This window comes from Myxocyprinus asiaticus, chromosome 39 (genome assembly GCF_019703515.2).
Source record: "Myxocyprinus asiaticus isolate MX2 ecotype Aquarium Trade chromosome 39, UBuf_Myxa_2, whole genome shotgun sequence".
NCBI classification, from domain to species: Eukaryota; Metazoa; Chordata; class Actinopteri; order Cypriniformes; family Catostomidae; genus Myxocyprinus; species Myxocyprinus asiaticus.
This window is the reverse complement of record NC_059382.1, coordinates 17,866,201-17,883,133: the sequence shown is the minus strand read 5'-3', so window position 1 is coordinate 17,883,133 and position 16,933 is coordinate 17,866,201. Positions and strand designations below refer to the sequence as shown.

Sequence of the window (16,933 nt, the reverse complement as noted above, 5' to 3'; positions counted from 1 at the left end):
ACACTACAGTCTTCAAAGTCAAAGGACAACTGGGTCTAACAAGGATAGAAAGAGATGTGGAAGGCCAGATGTACAACTAAACAACATGTACATCAGAGTCTCTAGTTTGAAAAATAGATGCCTCACATGTCCTCAGCTGACAGGTTCATTGAATTCTACCCGCTCAACACCAGTTTCATGTACAACAGTAAAGAGAAGACTCAGGGGTGCAGGCCTTATGGGAAGAACTGCAAAGAAAAATCCACTTTTGAAACAGAAAATCAAAAAGAAAAGGTTAGAGTGGGCAAAGAAACACAGATATTGGACAACAGATAATTGGAAAAGAGTGTTATGGATCTTAACCCCATTGAGCTTTTGTGGGATCAGCTAGACTGTAAGGTGTGTGAGAAGTGCCCGACAAGACAGCCACATCTATGGCAAGTGCTACAGGAAGCATGGGGTGAAATGTCACCTGAGTATCTGGACAAACTGACAGCTGGAATGCCAAGGATCTGCAAAGCTGTCATTGCTGCACGTGGAGGATTTTTTGATGAGAACTCTTTAAAGTAGTTTAAGAAGTTTGAACATTTTTTTCTTTCAAATTGTAATAGTAGTTTTTCATGTTAATAACGTCCTGACTATACATTGTGATCAGTTGAATGCCACTTTGGTGAATAAAAGTACCAATTTCTTTCCATAAGAGCAAAATCTGTACATTTTTCCAAACTTCTGGCCACCAGTGTACATTTGTGTGTGTACTTACATATTAAATGACCTAATCTTTCTCACTGTGGTTCCATTGCAGCTGTATGCAGTGGAGAGATCACTGATTCAGCTGGGGTGGTGTTGTCACCAAACTGGCCTGAAGCCTACGACAAAGGCCAGGACTGCATCTGGGGGATCCATGTTGAAGAAGACAAGAGGATGATGCTAGACATCCAAGTGTATGTATAAGTGAACAACATATCTACCCATTTTCTATCAGAAGCTCACTATAAACAACACCATACAAAGATTTCACAGTTTTGAGAGACATCTCAATTCAAGTCAAGTAATTTTTATTTGTATAGTGCTTTTCACATCAGACGTCTTTTCAAAGCGGTGCAGGAAATTATGCTATAACAGAAAATAAAGCTGTAATGTCTTAGTCATCATTGGGAGATCTGATAAAAACGTGATTGTAGATTGTGCCTTAATAAGTAAATAATATTTGTATTTAGACCCCCAGTGAGCAGGCCATAGGCAACCATGGCAAGGAACAAAAAACTCCATAAGATGTTGGTTAATGGAGAAAAATAACCTTGGGAGAATCAAGGCTCACTTTGAGGGCCACCCTTCTGGCTAAACAGCATGAATATAATGCTAATATTACTTATTTATGTCTATTACATGTCATGGTTTAAATTAGTATACTTAGTAAATGTTAGAGGCCAATGTTTAAACAAAATTATTTTGTATGAAGTGTAAGATTAGTGACAAAGTTTTGATGTCCATCCTGGCTTAACTGTGAAAGTGCACATAGATGCAGTGTCCTTTGTTATTTGGCTGATGAAGGCTTTGGCAATATAGAAACATCTGTTTCTTACAACCAAGACTTTGTTGTCGGTTCAACTATCAAGGCCAATCTTAAAACACTTACATTGGGTAAAACGTGGGAGAAATCAAATTTTCCCATTTCATGCATAACATTGCAGTTATTGAAAACATCCTCTACCATTCTAAAAGAAGCAATTGTTGTACTATGTACAAGCCATGATGGTAAAATGTGTTGTGTTTCTGTACCTTAACTGGTAGAGCATTGTGCTGGCAATGCCAAGGTTGTGGGTTTGATTCCCTGTGAATACACGGACAGATAAAAAATATATACCTTAACCCTCTGGGGTCTGAGGGTGTTTTGGGCCCTGGAGAAGTTTTGACATGTCTTGACATTTGTGCTTTTTTCAGTTGCTTAAAAACATATTAATGGCTAAAGTCTGATAACACTGTATTCAGCACAAACTGGGCTACAATAATATGCGAGCAACATGTATGTACAAGTTTGTATTTTTGAGAAAATAACGTTTATGCGTGGTTTTTGAAAAAACTTAATTTTAAGTAACTGAAATAAGGCCATATAACACATACTAAACATTTGTTCACAAGGCTTTTGAGAACTGGATCTTGTAGCCTAGAGTTTTTGCTATAAAATGATGTGAAACAATCCTGATCACTCATTCATACAAAACAATATAGTCAATATAGTCATTTAACTTTTGTAAGACACTTTTAGTGTTAGAAAGGTCATATGCGAGGATGATCATGAATATTGATGTGATTCACAGCTGAGGAGACAAAGACTCCTCCCCTGAGAGAGAATGAATGTGAGAAGACTTAATGATTGAATGTATTATCTGACTATACATTTTCTTTACATAAAGACTTTACTTAAAAACTTCAGTCCTACACTACCATTTAAAAGTTTTAGATCTGTAAGATTTTTTTAATGTTTTAAAATTGTTTAATGCTCACCAAGGCTGCATTTATTTGATCCAAAATACAGCAAAAACAGTGATATTGTGAAATATTTTTACAATTTAAAATAACTTTTCTATTTGAATATATTGTAAAATGCAATTTATTCCTGTGATCAAAGCTGAATTTTCAGCATCATTACTGCAGTCTTCAGTGTCACATGATCCTTCAGAAATCATTCTAATATGCTGATTTTCTAATATGGGCATATTTACAGCACATTTTACACATTTACACCTGAACAGATATTTGCAAGCACAAGCTTCATTGATGATAATGAGGCAGCATAAACACTAGTTAAAATATAATCTAAACATTCATATTATTTTTATATCATATTACATATCATATTGATAGCATACAGCATACAAGTTAAATACATGCTTTAGCCGAAACAACATTTAAACGTAACTAAAACTTGCATATTAGGACATATTTCAAATTTCAATACTTTAAATACTGGCTGGTAAGTCTGGAAATAGTCAAACGTCATTGTTACTTGTGTAGCCTCCGTTCCCTGATGGAGGGAACGAGACGTTGTGTCGATGTAGTGACACTAGGGGTCACTCTTGGGAGCCCTAAGGACTTACCGTCGACTGTGTCGTGGTGTGCTGCTATGGTGGCAATGTACACCTTCAAGGTGGAAGGGGACAGCCTCCATTCCAATCTCTACTGCAGGAAGGAAAGCACTGATCCAACTGCGCATCTCTGGGGGTCTTCCCGATGGGAAGAACACCACTTAGCGAACAGACGCCACTTAAAGGCATACAGGCGCCTCGTAGAGGGGGCCATAGCCTGAGTGATCGTGTCTACCACTGCAGGGGCCAGACATGGAGATTCCAGAGGTCTGGTCACGGGTGCCAGAGGGTGCCCCGTCCCTGAGAAAGAAGGTTCTTCCTCAGGGGAATTCGCCAGGAGGGAGCTGTCGCGAGGAGTGTGAGGTCCGAGCACCATGTCTGGGTGGGCCAGTAGGATGCTACCAGGACGACCTGCTCCTCATCCTCCCTGACCTTGCACAGGATCTGTGCAAGCAGGCTCACTGGGGGAAACGCATATTTGTGTAGGCGAGGGGGCCAGCTGTGTGCCAGCGCATCTATGCCGAGTGGGGCCTCGGTCAGGGCATACCAGAACGGGCAGTGTGGAGGATTATTGGGAGGCGAACAGGTGCACCTGTGCCTGTCAAATCAACTCCAAATCAGCTGGACAACATGAGGGTGGAGTCTTCACTCTCCACTGAGGGTAACCTGTCGTGACAGCACGTCCGCTGTAGTGTTGAGGTTGCCCGGGATGTGAGTGGCTCGCAGCGACTTGAAGTGCTGCTGACTCCAGAGAAGGAGACGGCGGGCGAGTTGTGACATACAACGAGAGCGCAGACCGCCTTGGCAGTTGACATATGCTACCATTGTCGTGTTGTCTGTCTGAACTAACACGTGCTTGCCCTGGATCAACGGCCAGAACCTCCGCAGGGCGAGCAGAATTGCCAACAACTCGAGGCAGTTGATGTGCCAATGCAGTCGCGGACCCGTCCAGAGGCCGGTGGCTGCATGCCCGTTGCAAACAGCGCCCCAGCCCCTTTTGGAGGCGTCTGTCATGACCACGACGCGCGTGGAGACCAGTTCTAGAGGAACGCCTGCCCGTAGAAATGAGAGGTCGGTCCAAGTGCTGAAATGATGGTGACAGACCGGCGTGATGACCACGCGACGTGTCCCGTGGTGCCATGCCCATCTTGGGACTCGAGTCTGGAGCCAGTGCTGAAGCGGCCTCATATGCATCAATCCGAGTGGGGTGGCCACCGCTGAGGACGCCATATGCCCCAGAAGCCTCTGAAAAAGTTTCAGTGGAACCGCTGTTTTCTGTTTGAACGCCTTCAAACAGGCCAGCACCGACTGGGCGCGCTCGTTCGTAAGGTGTGCCGTCAAGGAGACTGAGTCCAACTCCAAACTGAGAAAAGAGATGTTCTGAACCGGGAGGAGCTTGCTCTTTTCCCAGTTGACCCGAAGCCCTAGTCGGCTGAGATGTGAGAGCACCAGGTCCCTGTGTGCGCACAACATGTCTCGAGAATGAGCTACGATTAGCCAGTCATCAAGATAGTTGAGAATGCGAATGCCCACCTCCCATAACAGGGCAAGGGCAGCCTCTGCGACCTTCGTAAAGACGCGAGGAGACAGGGAAAGTCCGAAAGGGAGGACTTTGTACTGATACGCCTGACTCTCGGACGCAAACCACAGGATGGGTCTGTGTCGAGGAAGGATCGAGACGTGGAAGTATGCATCCTTCAGGTCTACCGCCGCGAACCGATCTTGATGCCGGATGTTCGCCAGCATCTTGAACGGGAGTCTGTGTAAAGCCTAGTTCAGTACTCACAGGTCCAAGATTGGCCGCAACCCACCGCCTTTTTTCAGTACCATGAAGTAGGGGCTGAAAAACCCCTTCTTCATCTCAGCTGGAGGGACAGGTTCTATCACGCCCTTCCGTAGGAAGGTAGCAATCTCCGCACAAGGTAGCAGCATTTTTGTCCTTCACCAAGGTGAAGTGGACACTGCTGAACCTGGGCGGATGCCCGACGAAGTGAATCGCGTAGCCGAGTCGGACGGTCCGGACCAGCGCTTGTGATGGATTGGAAAGCGCAAGCCATGCGTCCAAGTTCCGCGCAAGGGGGACCAAAGGGACAACGTCATCGGACGTACCAGCAGGTGGGGCCTCGCGGCGGGGTGGAGCTCGAGGTGCCACACCACGTCGTGGCCGTGCTGAGTCTAAGGACATCAAAGCACTTACCTGGCTCCTTGTGACCACCCCCGGAACAGCCTGGGACAGGGGAGGAAGAGGCCTGTCCTCATGACATATGGAGACTGTCACATCGGGGGCAGATTTGTGCCACAGCTGGGCGCTCAGGGGCGGTAGACCGCCGCTGGAGCACCAAACCTGCCAAATAGAGTGGTGGACGGTGGTCGTGATGACGGCTGTGCACACCGGATACATGACCCAGGGAATAAGGAAACCGCTCTTGCTGAGCTCTTGAGTACTGCAGCCACTTGGGCATGCAGCGCAATTAAATGCAAAAGGTAACAAAAAGATGGAGAGATCTGCTTACCAGCTCCAGAGCAGTGGGTTTCGTTGTCCCTGGGTTGCCCGTCTCAAGGGCGCTTTGAAGCCTTTCATGGGTTCCACGCCGGGGCCGGGCCAAAGGGGCGGGCTGCGGTGGGGTCGGTGCAGTCACCACAGGGGGACGCCCTTGGTGGTGAGTAGAAGGGGTGCGGGATCTTGAGCTGCGCAGGGCCAGGATATGCCGGCTAGCATCGTCTACTGCTCCACCATCGAGAACTGCTGGGCAAAGTCCTTGACGGTGTCGCCAAATAGGCCCGCCTGGGAAATGGGGGCAGCAAGGAACCGTGTCTTGTCGGCCTCGCCCATCTCGACCAGGTTGAGCTCCTGGACCACTAGTGTGGCCATCGTCTGCCTGAGAGACCGCGTCGTGACCTCCGTCGCTCGGAGAGCGAGGTTGGTCGCCGAGCGCTGTTCCTGCATCAATCCTGGGGCGGAATTACCCTCGTGCAGTTCCTTTAGCACCTTGGCGGACTTGCACAGGTGTTGGGTGTGGTGGCTTGTCCAGCGGCACCGTAGGCCTTGGCCGTCAGAGACGACGTAAACCTACAGGCCTTGAATGGGGGCTTTGGGCACCCGCGCCAGGTGGCGGCGCTCTGCGGGCATAGGTGAACCGCAAGCGCCTTTATCCACCGGGGGATTGCCGAATAGCCCTTGGCCGCCCCACCATCGAAGGTAGTGAGGGCGGGGAAGCTGAAAAGATTGGGACCGGGCAGTCGCCTCCCGCGACCTTGTCAGCTCTTCATGCACTTCCGGGAAGAAAGGAACGGGGGTGGGGCGTGGCTTTGAGTGGCGCCACGAGCCCAGGAACCAATCACCGAGCCGCGAGTGTTCAGGGAAGAGCAGAGGGTTCCACTCTAGCCGATGCTTGCGGCTGCCCGGGAAAGTATGTCGTAATCTCCGCGTCAGCCTGTGACTGGGCAATCGTCCCCAAAGGGAGGAGCCCAGCTGAGGCTTCCGACTGGACGAGCCCACTCTCCGATGCTGTGCTCGAGAGCTCATCACTTTCGCGGGCTCTGAATAAGAGGTCGAACTCGCCATGAGACGAGCCGGTGGACTCATCCGGAAGCCCGATCGGGGCAGACGAGCGTGCTGGGGAATGGGAGGTCCGCGTGGGGATACCCGGCGGAGGCGGTCCCATTGGGGTCCCCAAATCACCCCCAGTGGTAGCCGCGCTGGTCTCATACCCATGGGTAAAAGGACCAAGGCGGGGAGCCTCTGGGGTGGCTTGCTTTCTTACGAAGGCGAGCTGCGCCCACAACGTTGCCATGGACATATCCTCGCAATGAGAACATGACCATCCACGAACGCTGTCTCCGCGTGAGCAGTGCCCAGACACGAAAGACAGTGATCGTGACCATCAGAAGGCGAGAGATAACGAGCGCAACCAGGAATAACACACAATCGGAAAAGCATCTTTAGAAAGACGCGTCTTTAAAAAGACGTTCCGTGTGTGCCGCTCTTTTAGAGAAATATACTCTTTTAGAGAAATATACTCTTTTATTTCTGCCAAGCACCCAGGGGCATTCTCTGCAGTGCACCAGTGCAGAGGGGGGAGAAGCCGCTGAAATGCGCCGTCAGATCCAACAGAGGTGAATGAACAGCAGTATTCAGCATGACCGTTCGGCTCCGAAGAGAAAATCTGAATGAGTGGTTGCATACCAGCTCCTTTTATACCCGTATGTCCGGGGGAGTGGCATGCAAATACCACTCGCCAATTTTCATTGGCCTTTTATCAAAGACCAGAGGTGTCTCGGGCTCCCAAGAGTGACCCCTAGTGTCACTACATCGACACAACGTCGAGTGAGTGACAGACAGGGAGCTAGTAAAATATGTACATGTTTATATAAAATAGCATATCAACTAATGTAAGTATCCTCGGCTGGATCAAATCACTCTTCAAACATCGTCGGAGTCCCACTCTTCTTCTGAGGAAAATGTGAACTCTTCGTCACTATTCAGGACCATCTGTAGAGCTTCCTCACCTGTGTAGCGTGCCATCTTCCAAACGCGCAGGAAAGTGAATGAATCTGATGATGAACTTGATGTTTTTTAAGGCATTGTCGCATTGATCAACTCAGCACATTACCATATGAATAGCGCGCTCTGCTGGTTGGTGTGATCTCATTAGGGATAATTAGGTGAGCCAAGAGAAACTGTACATCGCTTTGTTTCATACAGATTACATTGCCCAGCTAAGGGAAGTGGGCGTCCACATCCTCAATTATCTTGACGACTGGCTAATCCTAGCTCACTCTTGGGATGTGTTGTGTGTGCACAGGGACCTGGTGCTCACGCACCTCAGCCGACTGGGTCTTCAGGTCAACTGGGAAAAGAGCAAGCTCTCCCCAGTTCAGAGCATCTCTTTTCTCGGCTTGGAGTTGGGCTCAGTCTCGATGACGGCGCGCCTCACGAACAAGCGCACACAGTCGGTGCTGAACTGTCTGAAGGCATTCCAACAGAAGACAGAGGTTCCACTGAAACTTTTTCAGAGGCTCCTGGGCATATGACATCCTCAGCAGTTGCCACACCACTCGGGTTGATGCATATGAGACCACTTCAGCACTGGCTTCAGACTGGAGTCCCGAGATGGGCATGGCGCCACAGGACACATCGCGTGGTCATCACGCCGATCTGTCGCCGCCTCTTCAGCCCTTGGACCGACCTTGCATTTCTACGGGCAGGGGTTCCCCTAGAGCAGGTCTCCAGGCATGTCATGGTTACAACGGATGCCTCCAAGAGGGGCTGGGGCGCCGCATGCAATGGGCACACAGCCGCCGGCTCCTGGACTGGCCCGTGGCTGTGTTGGCACATCAACTGCCTCGAGTTGTTGGCAGTACTGCTCACCCTGCGGAGGTTCCAACCATTGATCCAGGGCAAGCATGTGTTGGTCCAGACAGACAACACGGCAACGGTAGCATACATCAACCGTAAAGGTGGTCTACGCTCCCGTTGCATGTCACAACTCGCCCGCCGTCTCCTCCTCTGGAGTCAGCAGCACCTCAAGTCGCTATGAGCCACTCACATCCCGGGCGACCTCAACACTGCAGCGGACGCACTGTCACGACATGTTACACTCAGGGGAGAGTGGAGACTCCACCCCCAGGTGGTCCAGCTGATTTGGAGTCAATTCGGTCGAGCACAGGTAGACCTGTTTGCCTCCCGGGAATTCTCCCACTGCCCACTTTGGTACGCCCCGACCGAGGCACCCCTCGGTATTGATGCGCTGGCACACAGCTGGCCCCCTGGACTACAAAAATATGCATTTCCCCCAGTGAAGGGTAGGTGCTCCACATGTGCTGGTTCCCCGTCGGTGACCCCTTGTGATATCTTCCGCTAAATCATTTCCCTGCCAGTAAACTGCGTCTTCCTTGGGCAGAGGCCCCTCACCATGTTTGTAGAAACTCCTTCCCCCTTGGGTAGGACCTACCATAGGACTTCTCCACGTGACATACTTCCAACAAGACTCTGTAAGACCATGTGACGTATTTCCACTCAAAATACCCCCCCCCTTCTCTGGGCGGGGTGTGGTCTCCGCGGTGTCTTCCCTTTGGGAGAAGACCCCCCCAACCCCGACGTAGACATTTATAGCCCCTAGTCGGTTAACAAAGCCTGTCCCTATTTTTGGGGCAGTTGACTTGTTCCCAAAGGACCGTTCGGCGCTCATAAGAGTGTTGGTGGAGGTTATGTGACGGCCTGGTGTGCTGGCTACGAGGCACACAGCGGTCTGCCCATCTCGCACCGCCAGTCCACGTAACACAGTTCAGCTAGTTGTGGTGTTTTGTATAGTGACCCCTAGTGTCACTAAATTGACACAATGTCGAGTGAGTGACAGATAGGGAATGTACTGGTTACTTTCGTAACCTCCATTCCCTGATGGAGGGAACGAGACGTTGTGTCCCTCTTGTCACAACACTGAACTACCCGCTGAAATGGCCGGGACCTTCTCTCAGCTCCTCAGCACAAAACCTGAATGAGTGGTTGCATACCAGCTCCTTTTTTACCCGTATGTCCGGGGGAGTGGCATGCAAATTCCACTCGCCAATTCCCATTGGCCTTTTTTCAAAAAGCAGAGGTGTTTGGGGCTCCCAAGTGTGACCCCTAGTGTCACTACATCGACACAACATCTCGTTCCCTTCATCAGGGAACAGAGGTTACGAAAGTAACCAGGACGTTCTGCACATTCTTTGAGAGACGGCCTTCAAAGTTTTCCTTTTTTAAGCATATTAACCTAGGTCACTACTCCTCAGCTGGCACACGTGATTGTAAATGAAAAAAGTCACGTCTAAGCCACACCCACGATTAGTTTTAACCAATCATTAACGCTCTTCGACTAGCTGAGTTCTCCTTTGCCAAGAATTTCAGAGATGTGCGCGAACAGGAGAAATATCACAATGAACACCTTGACAGAACAAAATGTCACTGATTTTTGTTATAATTTTTAGGCGAACTAAAAGAAACCTGTTCACCCAGGAAGTATAAATTAGCCATATGTCGCTTTGGGTAGAAGCATCTGCCAAATACATGCAAAGTGAAAAATGACCTGAATGTGTTTCATATTCCCCAAAAATCCTCCAGTTTGTTCTCTCCAAAGTTTTTTGGTAGCCATTGCTGAGTTTCTGTGTAATATCCACAGAGAATAACTGATAACTGATACATCTTCTGCATCCTTTATTCACCCTGAAATGACGGTGTGGATCAAATCTACTATGGGGTCATCACAACTTTTCTGCACACTCCCTGTTCATCCATCAGACTCTAACTCTGCTTTTTACAGATTCAAACATGGTGCTGACATTTTTTGTCACCTGGATTTGTCCTTGAAGTGGCTGAGATTGCACCGCAGTTACAAATTCTGGTACTTTGTGTCATCTGCTCCCCACTGACCGATTCAACTCCATTCCACTCTCACCAGCCAAATGAAACACCTGTCATATCACCCTGGGCATTTTCTTGAACTAAAATGGCCTAGAACTCTAAGACCTCAATTGGCTTTTCTGAAAATCTCCCAGAGCATCCATCTTTAAAGTACTGACATCAAATCACAGCTTTCATTCACTTATTCAGCTCAAAACTTATTTTAAATTAACCCCAAAACAATTTGAAATTACTCTCTGTTGCATCAATATTTACTGTGATCAGTGTGGCACTGTGCTGTCTTTGTGGCTCCTTTCAGCCAAATTCTCAATGATAAGATAGCTGTTGCGAAGCTTTATGTTGGAGCTTCAAACTTTTAACTTAGAGGTCACATAATTATACTGTATCTGTTTCTTGTGGTGAACATATCAGATCAGGTTTATTCAGTTCACGTTCCCTACCGCTTCCTGGGCAGTTTAACTGTACAGGTAAAGAGATCGAAAGGCAGCAAGCTTTTATTTTCTCTGAAGTTCCTTATGGGGGAAAGACTCTGCTTGGAGAAACAAGCTAGATCATTCTGCCCTACTCTCACAGGGAAAACTGAGACTCACATCTAAAACAAAGTGGCAAATGGGGGGCCATCAATATTTTTTTTTTTTCAGTTTTCCCAGAAAAGGAAGGCTGTACATTTTGAATCTTGCTAAAAGTTAATATTATCTACTTTTAGGAGTACACTAGCACATACTGTAGATAGTTTCACAGTTAATAGACATGGATTAACATCTTGGTTACGTACGTAACCTCAGGTCCCTGAGATGAAGGGAACAATTGAGTTTATTAATGCATATGGGAGAGCCTTCTTACACAACCTAGTTGAAACCTCTCTACAGTTACTCTCTACAAGAGGTTACATATGTAACCGAGGCGTTCCCTTACGACTCAGTACACTTAACATTGCGTTTATTAACGCATATGGGGAACAGAATCCCATCACGGCGCACTATACGACATAACCTCCCAGAAAGGAGGCATGACACCGCAGTCTGGTGGGACGGTGACTGACATGAGTATGCGTGACCCTTGTGTTGGGCCAGGAGGGGAGCACTCAGAATGAATATATTAATAATAGTCATATAGTATGGATTAACTCCTTCACGAACCCAATTGGGAAGGGAGTTTATTTATAATGTAAGTGCTTGTGACTTATGGTAAATTACAATGGTCTGAATGCAGGCGGTTGTGTAAAATTATGGGGAGCTCATCCTTAAAGGGAGGAGCATAAGTATATATATGAATGAATAGCAAGTGCTCTAAACAGAGAGGACTTGTGAAGAGAGAGACATTACGTCTAGGTTGTAAAACCTTGCGAATGTGTTTTGAGAAGATCATCCTGCTGCAAAACATATGTCTTGTAAGGACACACCATTCGTCCATGCCCATGAGGAGGCCATGCCTCTAGTTGAGTGTGCTTTAATACCAATTGGGCAAATCTTACCCTGCGACTCATAAGCCAGAGCAATTGCATCAACAATCCAGTGAGAAAGTCTTTGCTTAGAGATGGACATTCCTTTCGTGCATCCTTCATAGCATACAAAGAGTGTATCAGACAGTCTGAACTGGCGTGTATGCTCAAAGTATACGTGTAGTGCCCGCACAGGGCATAACAGGTGCAATGATTGTTCCTCATCCAAATTAAATGGAGGAGGGAAGAATGCCTGTAGGTGAACTACCTGCGCTCTGAAGGGCATTGCTAGGACCTTAGGCACATAGCCTTTTCTGGGTTTGATAGTGGCTTTTGAAAATCTGGGGCCAAACTCCAGACAGGACTTGTCAATTGATAGTGCATGCAGGTCACAGACTCGCTTTTCTGAGGCCAGAACCAGCAGTAGTTCGGTCTTAATGGAGAGCAAGCGCAAATCAACAGAGTCCAAAGGCTCGAAGGGGGGCCCTGCGAGAGCTATTAGGACTAAAGTTAAGTCCCAAGTCGGGACTGTAGCTGGGCGAGGTGGGTTTAATCGTCTTGCTCCTTTAAGGAACTTTATGATTAAATAATGCTCACCTATAGAGGTGCCGGATCATGTGCGTGATACGCAGATATAGTTGCCACATACACTGTGAGCGTTGATGGAGTGAGTCCTGCATCTAATCGCTCTTGAAGAAATATGAGCATTTCATGTATGGGGCAGTTTACTGGATCTTTGCCATGTGATAGACACCAATCAGTGAACACCTTCCATTTTAGCACGTAGAGGCGTCTCGTGGACGGTGCTCTGGCCTGTACAATGGTGTTCATGACTGAATGTGTCAGTTCTGGTGCGTTTAGCATGCTCTGTTCAGGGGCCACACGTGCATGTTCCACAGCTGGGGCAGATTGTGCCTTACGTCTGAGATAGTGGATCCCTCCTCAGCGGTATTTCCCATGGCAAACTGTATATCATCTCTATCATTTCTGGAAACCATGGCTGGTTGGGCCATTTCAGCGCAACCAATAGAATCATTTCCTTGTCCTCTCGGACTTTGCATCTGACAGAGTGAATCAGGCATACCAGGGGAAATGCATATTTGCATTTCGCCGGCCATTTGTGTGCAATTGAGTCCGCTCCCTGCGTATTGATGCACTTTGTGAATGTGCGAGGAGCCAGATACAGTCTGAAGGGCAGGACTTTGAATTGATATGTTGTTTCCTCGAACATGAATCTCAAACTCACTTTGTGAGTGCGCAATTTAAATATCCCAGATCTAGGATCAGCCGAAGCCCGCCGTTTTTCTTTGGGACAAGAAAATAATGGCTGTAAAACCCTTTTGGGCTTGACAGTTTGGCACAATCTCTATTGTGTTTTTCACAAGGAGATTGTGTATTTCGGCTCGTAACACTGGTGCATCATTGGTTGAAACCGTGGAAGACAAAACACCGTTGAAACGGGGTGGCCGGCATGCAAACTGGATCGTATAACCATGTTCGATTGTTTTTTGCACCCATTCTGAAATTCCCGTTAGGACTCACCATGCATCCGCGTAACGGGACTGAGGGCAATTTGGTTTGTTTTCCATATCATATAATCAGGGTTGGGAGGGTTACTTTTTAAATGTATTCCACTACAGATGACAGAATACATGCTGTAAAATGTCATTTGTAATGTATTCCATTAGATTACTCAAGGTCAGTAACATATTCTAAATACTTTGATTATTTCTTTAGCACTGGTAGATTTTTTTCGCTTGTTTTGACTATAAAAACTCTGCCAGTACAGTAAGACAAAATACACATGTTAAAAATAAATTCTCTGAAAAATCGAAATATCATATGCAGTGTTGTTTCTAAAACAAGATAAATCAAGGATTTTTAGATGTTTTACAGGAAAACAATACAAAAATTATCAAGAATGTGATTTTTGCTCTAATATCAAAGGTCTTACTAGAAAAAAAGAAATTATGATCCAACATGAATTTTCTTGATAAAAAAATATGATCGTGCCTGGTAACGTGCATGTAAAATGGCTAGAAATAGCATTTTAGCTTAGCGTAAAGCTGACAATTTACACAATGTTTATTTTTATTTCTTCTGCTCCAAATTTACTTCAAACTTACTTCTCTGTCTGCTCGTATGAATGTAACACATCATAAGAAAATGTTTCACCGCTGTTCAAATGCACTTTGGATCGCATCATTTATATGTATAAATGTTTTCCATCTGAAAGGATTAAATATTAAATGAAACAAATGACAATAAAATGTAAAGAAATCTCTTCAGTAATCAAAATACTTTTTGAATGTAACTGTATTCTAATTACCAATTATTTAAATTGTAACTGTAGTGGAATACATTTACATATGTTTTGTATTTTAAATACGTAATCCCGTTACATGTATACCGTTACTCCCCAACCCTGGATATAATGCATCGCTCATTATAGGAAAGTGGTTGCACATAATGTGTGTGCTTTGAAGAGGAAAAGGGCTCTTTATTGAGAATGTGTAAGCATCTCGTGCATTTGCAATGAATGCTGTATTCTTTTTTGCACTTATTGCATTTTTATTGCATTTATTTGAGTTCAAGACACAGGAACAACATTTTGAACAATACTGTGAACAACAACATTCTTTTCCCGACAAACAGTAATGGGAAGATGGGGAACAGTGTTTTGTGTCTCCAATTGAGCCTTTTTTGGAGCAGACCCGGAGGGAACCGCGGGCTCTGCTTTCTGCTTCAAAGGGTTGTGCCCGTCAGGAGCGCTTTTGCTGTGCGTGCTGATACGCAGGTGCTGGTGAGGCAGCAGGTATGGGGCTTTTAGTTGGGCACTGGCTCGAAACAGAGTGAGGGTGAACAGGCTGTGATATACTCCATTTGGGCATAAAGTGTCTCATATAACTTATTCACAGAGCTGCCAGAGAGGCCGGCTGGAGACACTCCAACAGAGTGGCTTTTTCCTTATCACTCATTTCTGTGAAGGTCAGCCATATATGTCGATCCTGAACTACCAGGTTGCCCATGAACTTGCCGACGGCCTGCACAATGACTTTCGTGGCATGCAGCACTAAGTCTGTAGTGGTGCGGAGCTCTTTGAAGGTCTCTGGATCGAAGCCGTGCTCATCCATTTGCTTGAGGAGCTTGGCTTGAAATAATTGGAGCACCGCCATTGCGTGGAGTGCTGATCCAGCTTGTCCTGCTGCTGAGTAATCTATTCCCGCCAGTGCAGACGTTTGTCGACATGATTTGGAATGATGTATGGTGCGTGATTTCCATGGCCTGTTACTCACTGGGCAGAGGTGTGCCGCTACCGCCTCCTCCACAGGAGGTAGTTGGCCATGACCGTTTTCTTCCCCATGATCCACATTAGAAAGAATGGAGTCACTGCGCAAGTGCAAAGAATGGTGCGTGCCAGGACTTAGACAGTTTGTTATGAACTTCGGGGAAGAATGGGGCAGATTTGCAGGATGTTGCCGTTTGACAGCATTCAGACTGCAGGAACCATTCATTGAGGTGAAACTGTTCAGGTTCCTCTGGGGGAAACCACTCAAGGTGAAGCTCTTTGACCGCCCTTGTAAGGACGTGGAGCATCTCCCTGTCAGTGGCGCGTGCATGTTCCTCGTTGGGGGGAGGGGTGGCAGCATCATCCACTGACCACTCGCCTGATGTAGTGAGAGACATGGCATCGTCATAATTATCTCCAGCATCAGAACCACTGAACAATACGAGGCCGCCTGCTCTTTCAGAAGGCCGGAGCTCATCTCGTACATAGCGTATCGTAAAACATAATCTTCGTAGAGATTGAGGGGCTCGCGGGGCATGTGCCGCCACGAGGACCACCTCAAAATCAACCTGCTTGACCTCGTGGCCCCACCATGCCTCCTCGTGTGAATCCTCGAGTGTCACAGACGAGGTGGGTGGGAGGGTGCGTGAGGCTAAATCATCCCTCAGAATGAGGGTGATTCACAGCGAGGACAGTCTGTCTCCATTAGTGCTGTCTCTACATGGGCACAGCCCAGACAGTAAACACAGCTCTCATGCTGATCTGATGGTGGGATGTTCCTCTCGCACAAGGAACACTTATGGAACAACTTCTTTAGAAAGACGTGAACACTTAAGTGACACTTTTAGATATATAAATAAATAAATATTTATATTTATAGCACACAATATACATACAAATGATTTGTAAGGACACACAAACTCTGCCGAAGCGCTGCGGGGAATCAGGATGCTGAGGCCCGCTCACCAGCGAAGCGTCAAGCTGCGCGGCGGTGTGATGTTCACCGGAGCACTGCAGGGGAGCGGAAAGACTTCCCGCGAAGATTCCGCCCACTGAATCGTGTATATTGATGGCAAAGGTAGAGAGCTTCTAGACAAGAGATGATCGCTGTCTTGAAGGAAGAAATTCTGAGAAAATGGTGTTTGTGCACCTGTTTTTATAGCAGACAGTTTCGCTCCAAAACAGGCAGGGCTCAAACACCATAGCCAATGTTAGAATAGTGGCGTTATTGTAGAGAGGTTTCAACTAGGTCATGTAAGAAGACACTCCCATATGCATTAATAAATGCAATGTCAAGTGTACTGAGTTGTAAGGGAACAGCCACAAACTCCAATTTTGATTTCTTTGGGTCTTAAAAGCCAAAAATAAATCAAATCAAATATGGGAGTCGAAGGTGAACATTGCACATTAAAAGGATGCAGAAGTTGGATGCCCAAGGGTTAATAACAAACTTTGCAGATCAACAATTGTTTTATTGGGTGTTTTTATGAATGTGAAATCAATTGTGTGAGCAGGGAAACAAGTGTTCAGTATAATTGCTCCATAGGTGAGGCGCGGAACATGAGACCCTGCTGTGTCAGACCCAGATAGATTATTCATGCGTTCAATTATTTGGCTGCATTAATTAAGATTCACTCATTTGCATATGGTTCCTTTCGCATTTGTCATCGTCTCTCTCTCTCTCTCTCTCTCTATCTTTCTCTCACTCTCTCTCTCTCTCTCTCTCTATCTCT

At 46.8% G+C, this 16,933-nt stretch overlaps 1 protein-coding gene across 5 annotated transcripts in view; it reads left to right on the top strand.

Annotated features, from left to right (window-relative positions):
* The window catches only part of LOC127430040 (seizure protein 6 homolog), a 384,217-nt gene that overhangs the window by 316,654 nt on the left and 50,630 nt on the right, over window positions 1-16,933 (top strand). For all 5 annotated transcript variants that reach the window (XM_051679465.1, XM_051679466.1, XM_051679463.1 and 2 more), the window contains exon 9: window positions 785-923. In XM_051679465.1, coding sequence (XP_051535425.1) covers window positions 785-923 — 139 coding nt within the window. The remainder of the gene's footprint in view (window positions 1-784; window positions 924-16,933) is intronic.